Here is an 8,069-nt window from a genome sequence, read left to right as displayed (position 1 = left end):
CTTTGGGGCACAGGGGCAGGGCCACTCGGGGAGGAGCAAAAGCGGCGCCACCTCCGCCCCTACACACCCTCTCGCACACACTCACACACACACCCTTTCGTCGCCCCCAGCCTCTCGCCAGCGGGGAGCTGGGGCTAACTGGGGACTGTCCGCGGCCGGAGTGGAGTCCGGAGGCGAGGGGAGGCCAGCCGCAACTCCCCCAGTCCACCTTAAAAGGACGCTGTCGCCAGCTCGCGGCGCTGACCTTAGAAAAACAAGTTTGCGCAAAGTGGAGCGGGGGGCCCAGCCTCTGGGCAGCCCCCGGCGGCGCGTCCACAGTCTTCCAGCCCGCACAGGCGGCGCAGGTCCGAGCCTGGCAGTGAGTGGAGGCGGCGGGGGGAGCAGGCTGGCTCGGGGCTGGGGGGCGAGCCGCCGGGGCTTCGGAGTTGACCTCAAGCGGGGAGCGCGAGGCCGCGGACCGGCCGGGGGTGCCTCCCCGGCCCGGTGCGCCACGCGGCCCGCGCGCGTTCTCTCCCCCGGGGCGCGCGGCCGGCGGGCGCGCAGGCGGGCGCTCGCGGGAAGGTGCCGACGGCCGGAGCCCACAACCTCCTCCGGCGGGAAGAGGGAGGAGGAGAGGGAAGGAGGAGGCGGCCGGGCTGCTGGAGGGCGGGGGCAGCGGCCAGGACTCCAGGCCGGAGCGAGCGAGCGACCGGCGCCGCGGAGGAGCCCGGGCGGGGCAAGTGGGCTGCGGCGGGGGCGGCCCGGGCGGCAGTGCCTGCTCCTCGCCGCTGCCCGCCCGTCCTCCTCTCTCCCGCTCTGCTTCGGTCTGCGCGCTGCTTGCTCACTCCTCTCTCGCGCGCGCTCTCCCTCTTTCTCTCTCCCTCCCTGTCTCTGGCTTTCTGCCTGGCTCCCTTGGGTCTGTTTCTCTACCCCGCCGCCTCTCTACCCGTCTCCGGCTTTATTTCTCGCGCAGTTGGGGTCTCCCCTCTCCGGCTCTCAGTCTCTCCTGGGGGGGTTCTACGAAAATTGCGGCGGGGACGGCGGCTTCTCACCGCCCCGGGCGTCGGTACGGGGAGTGGGCAGCCCGGCCGGGAGGGGAGGCGGAGGGGGAGGAGGGGGGGAGCCTTAGTCATTTCCCCGCTCCAGCCCGCGCCCGCCCGAACGCGCACTCACGGCCGCTCTCCCTCCTCGCTCCGCAGCCGGGGCCCATGGAGCCCGCCGGCCCGGCCCCCGGCCGCCTCGGGCCGCTGCTCTGTCTGCTGCTCGCCTTGTCCTGCGCCTGGCCAGGTAAGCACCTCCCTGCCCTCCCCAAACTGCAGATTCAGGCCTTTCAGAGTGCCACGCGGAGCTTCTCGGTTAATGTCGAGCAGTACTAGGGGGAGAGATGGGCTACAGATGCGAAAACTGAGGCCCAGAGAGGGCCAGCCACTTGCCCAGAGTCACACAGCCAAAGAAAGACAGAACCCAGGTTCCTGCCGCGTAGTCTTGTTTGTCTCTCTTGACCCTTACCGTGCCAGCACTGAACTGACCGGGCGCTGAGGCATACCAGATGAGTTGGCTCAGCAGGCACCTGCCCCGTGGGGGAAGCAGGCTATCTGTGTTCTCAGAGCAAGGCGCCCTGCTTCTCTAGAAGCTCTCTGGTCCAGGATTTACCCTTTCCACATGTTTGATTTCTGGGTCTGAGAGGGGTCATCCCTAGGCTGCCTGGCATGGAACAGAAACCGGCTGTCAAAAATGCGGGAATAGGGGACTCTGTTACACAGAGTAAACAGCCTTAGTGTATGTGGCGGGGGAGAGAAAGAGAGGAGAGGAGGCTGCTGCAACCCTGGCGTGAGCTGCTGCAAACCACAGATCCTGATGTGAAAACACCCCAGATTGTCCCTGTGGTTGCCAAAGCTGCCTAGTTGAGCTCCTTGCTCTCCCTTCCTACCACTTTCCTTCCCATCGGCTCCCTACTTCCTCCTGCCTTCCCCAGCTTCTCGGCAGCTCCCTGCAGCTCAGGTGCTCTGTGGGGCTGTTACCTGTGGCTCTGAGCATGTCTTTTTGTTGGCCTACATCAAACACCTAGCTGTCACCAGCAGGCGGGCTCTGAAGGCTACTGTGTGTGTATTCGCCAAGAGGTGAGGTCACCATTCACGAGTCCCGCTTCTTAAAGGGGTTTTGCAAAACACCAGGTCTCCTGGGAGGGTGTGGAGTTCAGACAACTGGGCATGTAAGGGAGCGGGGGCAGAATGGAGATCTCTGTGTTGGCAGAGAAGTTTCTGTACCTCCTACCCTCCAGGAGGGAGGTAAGGATGAGCTCAGTATCTGCTCTTCCCCCCCTACCCCCCACCCCGCATTTGCCTGGAGACTGGTAACCATCAGATAGCAGGGAAAAAGGGAGAACTAGCAAAGAGTGGGTGGAGGGAGAAGTGGCGGTGGACAACAGCTTCTCTCTGCCCTGCAGTTTTGCCTGAACCTTGGGAATCCACATGGGTACCCCCTCTATCCCCTCTCCCCTCCCCAGCTCTTTCAGTTCCAGTTGGGTCCTTGCTGGGTGGGAGGAAAACCCAAACCAAACCCAGTGCCATCAAGTTGATTTCGACTCATAGCGACCCTACAGGAGAGAGTAGAACTGCCCTGTAGAGTTTCCAAGGAGCGCCTGGCGGATTCGAACTGCCCACCCCCTTTGGTTAGCAGCTGTAGCACTTAACCACTGTGCCACCAGGGTGGGAGGAAGTACTGATATATTTCGTGTCGTCAGTGAGTGGTATCTCCAATCTGCTCCTTCCTGCCTGAACTGGTCATTTGCCCCCTGCGAAAGTCCGAGTTCCTGCTCTGGAAATGCATAAGCTTCTCTCACCAGTGCTTAATTTTCCTGAAGCTGGGAACTGGGCCCAAGTTAATTTCTAAATGTCTATTCCAGACCCTTCTCCGACTAGACCCTGTGGTTCAGTCCTTGGCAAATGAGCGGTGGTGCTGATTAACAAGTGTTCAGACGGGCAACCTGCCTTTCCTGGGGTGATGGCTGGGAACACCACCACCCTTCTTGTGAGCAAATCTCCCCCTTGTGCCTATAAAAACAATCTATAAAATGGTAAAGATTAGGCCATAAAACTTCTGTTCCAATCCATTCAGCATCAATAGCCTGAAAAAGTGGGAGCAGCAGAGGGGCCGAAATTAACTTTGCAATAAATCAATCTTGGGCGGTAAGCATGAATTTCCTAGTTGAGGGTGGTGGGGAGGGGAGGACGTTTCACCTTTGTAGCTCACGCCTCCCAGCAACCTTCACCCTGTTCTACAGGGTCCTGTTGTCACCCTCTAGGCCTGGCCATGGAATTCACCTGGTTTGGCTAAAGGCTGGGGCTTCTTGCCCCTCCTTCATGCATGGAATTTATGACAAAGCAGAGGAGAAGCAGGACAGAAGGGCAGGAAGGTAGAAGCAGGCTGTTGTCCAATTTTCTAAGAAAATGGATTTGTTCGAGTGAGAAACTCAAATGTCAGGCTTAGCAAGGCGGCTTTGGAGTGAATGACTGCTAGTGTCTCAGGCAGAACTGTCAGCCTGGGAGGTGTCACGTGATGGCTACAGCTTTACATGATCACCATGCGAAGGGGGCTGGTCATGTGAATTATCTTGGTTGGGGGAGGCAGGGAAAGAAGTTTCTAAAGATTGCTTTCAGCACAAACGCTGCCAAAGAGGAATTCTAAAAAGATGCTGGTGAAGTCACCAACCTGTGTTCTTGGAGCCAATGTGAGGCCTGTGTTCTAAAACAGCTGCGCAGAAGGAGATGCTGTAACCGAGGAGGGCAAGGGGCCGGAGCTTGAGGACATCTAGACAGCCTGGTTCTGCAGCACCTGCAGGGTGCATCCAGGGCTGCAGCCTGCACATTGAACCTGTAGAGTGCTCGCTTGGCCCCCCCAGGCCTTGGGAGCTCTGGATCACCGCCCCCCCCCCCCCCCCGCCACCGCCCTTCTCAGCAGAGCTCAGAGGAGTTCCCATTCACTCCTCTCCTCTGGCCTGGAGAGGCCAGGCCAAGTTGGGGTTCAGGCCAAGCTGAGGGGGCATCTGGGCCCTCTGGCGAACCTGTGACCCTTTGTGTATCAGGGCAGCGTGCTGGTGGCTCCTTTATACTTTCCTAAGTGATAAAGTTAATCTCGTTTCCTTTTTCATAAGAAGAGAAGGTGGAGGGGGCTTTGGCCCTGATGGGCTCGGGCTGTTGGAAGGCCCTTTAAAGCTGTGGTGTTCTCTGGGTACTTTCTGGCCATTCGCTATTTCTTTAGCAACCCCGTGGAGGCACGTGGTGTGATTCATTCCTTTTCTTGCAGTCATTCAGCACATATGAAGTCCTGATGTAAACCATGTGTTGAGAGAAGGGGGGAGAACCAGTGTTCGCGGAATGTCAGCCACATGCCAGGCTGCGTGCTCAGCGTTTTATCAGCATAAGCTCATTAATCAGCAAAGCAAAGCATGAGGTGGCTGTTATCCCCATTGTTCAGATGAGGAAAATTGAGTCCAAAACTGATTACCAGTCCAGTTGCCATTGAGCCGACTCCAACTCATGGTGATTTCATGTGTGTTAGAGTAGAACTATGCTCCATAGGGTTTTCTTTTTTTATAATTTATTTTCGTTGTTCTTGAGAATATACACAGCAGCAGAACATACACCAATCCAACAATTTCTACACGTGCGATTCGGTAACATTGATTACATTCTTTGAGCTGGCAACCATTCTCACCCTCGTTTTCTGAGTTGTTCCTCTTCATTAACATAAATTCACTGCCCCCTAATGTTCCTATCTAATCTTTTGAGTTGCTGTTGTCACCTTGATCCCGTATAGGTAGTTCTTAGAAGAGCACAGGGCTCAAGGCAGACATTCTTTACTAGTTAAGCTAAACTATTGTTTGGTTTTAAGAAGACCTCAGAGAATATTTTTGGTTTAAGGTTTAAAGATTATCTCAGGGCAGTAGTTTCAGAGGTTCATCCAGCCTCCCTGGCTCCAGAAAGTCTGGAGTTCATACGAATTTAAAATTCTGTTCTGAATTTTTCCTCCTTTTGATTAGGATTCTTCTACAGAATCTTTTTTTTTTTTTGGTGTATATATGGATTGTCATGACTTCTACAGCATACTTTTTTTGTGTGTGTGAGATTCCCATTTGATAGTTTTACATAAAGTGTTTCATTCCCCACAATGTATCAGCATTTTCCCCATTTCCACTCTGGGTACCTTTCGTCCTCATTTTCTACCCATTCCTGCCTTCTCAGCTTTTGGGCAAATACTGTGCTTTTATCCCTGATGGAGCAGGAGAAAAGTGGGATGCAGACCTCAAATTCTAATAAAAAGACCAGACTTAATGGTCTGACTGAGACTGGAGGGATCCCAGGTGTCATGGCCCCCAGACTCTCTTTTAGCCCAAAACTGAAACCATTCCCGAAGCCAGCTCTTCGAAGATTAGACTGGACTATAAGACATAAAGTGATACTGGAGAGGAGTGTGATGCTTAGCTCAAGTGGACTCATGAGACTATGTGGGCAGCTCCTGTCTGGAGGCGAGATAAGAAGGCAGAGGGGGACAGGAGCTGGCTGAATGGACACAGGAAATACAGGGTGGAGAGGAGGAGTATGCTGTCACATTATAGGGAGAGCAACTAGGGTCACATAACAATGTGTGTATAAGTTTCTGTATGGGAAACTGACTTGAATTGTAAACTTTCACTTAAAGCACAATTTTAAAAAAGACATTGTCCTTTTGATCTCATATAATTAATTGCCCTAAGAAGCATGATACTTTCATGCGTTATTGTTTATTTTATGGGCTTATTGTTTGGCAGGAGGGTGGTCTCCAAGAATAACTTCAGTTCCAGGTCAGAAGGGTGTCTTAGGTCCATAGTCTTGGGGGTTCCTTTAGTCTCTGTCAGACCAATGATTCTGGTCTTTTTTGTGAATTTAATTTTTTATTCTACATTTTTCTCCTGCTGTGTCCAGGACTTTTTGTTGTGAAAGGAGTCAGAGCTGTCAGTTGTGGTAGCCGGGCACCATCTAGTCCTTCTGGTCCAAGGGTCGTGTGGGCTGCGGTTCATGTGATCCGTTAGTCCTTTGGACTAGTTGCTCCCTTTAGTCTTTGGTTTTCTTTGCTCTCCTTTGCTCTGAAGGGTCTTCTGTAGAATCTTCGATCAAAATATTCAGTAGTGATAGCTGGGTACCACCCAGTTCTTCTGGTCTCATGGCAAAGGAGGTAGTTGTTCATGAAAGCAATTAGCAACACATTCCATTTTCTCTTCCTATTCCTGACTCAAGGAGCCGCAGTGGCACAGAGGTTAAAGCACTTGGCTGGTAACCAAAAGGTCAGCGGTTTGAACCCACCAGCATTCCTCAGGAGAAAGATGGCAGTCTGCTTCTGTAAAGATTTACAGCCTTAGAAACCCTCTGGGGTAGTTCTATTCTGTCCTATAGGGTCGCTATGAGTCATACTCATCTAGACTGCTGTAGGTTTTGGGTTATTCCTGACTTTCCTTCCCCTCTTGCTCCAGGGAAATAGAGAACAATTGTTGTGCCTCGGATGGCCACTTGCAAGCTTTTAAGACCCCAGGCACTACGCAGTGAACTAGGAGGTAGAACAGAAGCACTAAACATGTTATTAGGCTAATTACCTGGGATGTCCCATGAAACCATGACCCTAAATCTCCAAACCAAGGATCCAAATCCTGTGAGGTGTTTGGTTTATAATGTTTTCAGTGGCTGATTTTTTTTTCAGAAGTACATTGCCAGGGCTTTTTTCCAAGGTGCCTCTGTGTAGACTCGATTCTGCAGCCTCCAAAGCTAACCCCAAAACTGATTACCCAGTCCAAAACTTGTCCAAGGGGTATGTGGTAAGAAGCCTGGGTTTTGAATCCAGGCCTCCTTGGGTGGTCTCTGAGGGAAGAAAAAGTTTAATGACTCAGTCATTATTACTTTGTCAAAGCTGGAGGGTTTGGAGAGCAAGGCAGGAGCCCTCTCTGGGTTTAGAGGAAGGTTTGTAGAAGAATTCCTCCTGGGGCAAAAGCTTTTAACTGAGTCAGTATTTCTCAGAAATGCTGACAGCCCCTTGGCCCTCTAAGCTTGACAGCGCCTGGGGAGTGACATGGCTCCGTAAGAGCCCCCCATCTGGGCTGCTGAGCTCTGGAGCCCCCAGAGTCGGAATATTCCTACTTGCGTCTTCCCGGTGCCCTTTGCGACAGATGGAGAGGGGGTGTGCAAGAGGAAGGGAGTCTAAAAGTGTTACACGGAACCCACACGCATTCGCTCGCTACCTCCAGTGGCTTCCTGCGACAGGTTATTTTCTTATTTGTTGTCTTGGACTGACTGAGGTTTTTCTTCTCTTTCTCTTTTTAAATGTGCTCCGATTTCTGGCTTGTCAACACAACTCAGATCATGTCACTCTCCTGCTCAAAGCTGTTGAGTGGGTCCAACATTTCTTAAAAAAAAAAAAATAACTTGAGCAGCAGGGCTGGGCCCTCTCCCTCGCTGGCCTTATTTCTAGCCACGTGTTTTCCAAAGCACTGGCCTGCTGAGATGCTGCAGGATGACAAGGCTTCCTCCTACAGGCCAAAGCTTGGCCATTCGTGTACATTAGCACCTTTAAGGTCCTGAGAAGTCCTGCAGTGTGGAATTATATGTTGGTCCAGGTTTACTCTAATTTTCTCCTATCATGTATGAACAAGAGGTCTTTTGGTTCGCATAACACCCACTAACATGGGACCCAGCACTGTTCAGGAAAAGTTCTTGTTCGAATTCATGCCCTTAGCTAAACTTGAGAAAGCTCTCCTTCCGTCTCAGTGTCCTTGCTTTAGCTGTCCTGCCATCGACAATACCCTTCCCTATACCTCCCAGGGTGGTACATCCAGTTGTTACACTCAGCTGTTAACTGAAAGGTTGGAAGCTCATGGCCATCCAGAGATGCCTCAGAGGAAAGACTTGGCAACCTACTTCTAAAAAATCAGCCATTGAAGACCCTATGGAGCACAGTTCTACTCTGACACACATGGGGTCGCCATTGTTGGAATCAACTCCATGGCCACTGTTTTTTTTAATACCTCCTTGTCTTCCTAGGTCGCTGGAGGTACAAATGGTTTG

The 8,069-nt window shown here is 52.5% G+C and overlaps 1 protein-coding gene across 4 annotated transcripts in view; it reads left to right on the top strand.

Annotated features, from left to right (window-relative positions):
* The first annotated feature begins 116 nt into the window (after positions 1-116).
* Positions 117-8,069, top strand: part of LOC100676425 (tyrosine-protein phosphatase non-receptor type substrate 1) — a 51,204-nt gene continuing 43,251 nt past the window's right edge. Inside the window, exons 1-2 of one of the 4 annotated variants that reach the window (XM_064275882.1) lie at positions 117-358; positions 1,179-1,266. In XM_064275882.1, coding sequence (XP_064131952.1) covers positions 1,188-1,266 — 79 coding nt within the window. In that variant the 5' untranslated portion in view covers positions 117-358; positions 1,179-1,187. Of the gene's footprint in view, positions 359-1,178; positions 1,267-8,069 lie in introns of those variants that run through there. The other 3 variants (XM_064275879.1, XM_064275880.1, XM_064275881.1) reach the window with 3 other exon arrangements.

This window comes from Loxodonta africana, chromosome 24 (genome assembly GCF_030014295.1).
Source record: "Loxodonta africana isolate mLoxAfr1 chromosome 24, mLoxAfr1.hap2, whole genome shotgun sequence".
Lineage (NCBI taxonomy): Eukaryota > Metazoa > Chordata > Mammalia > Proboscidea > Elephantidae > Loxodonta > Loxodonta africana.
Note: the sequence above shows the minus strand (reverse complement) of the source record. Positions and strands in the feature narration are given on the sequence as shown.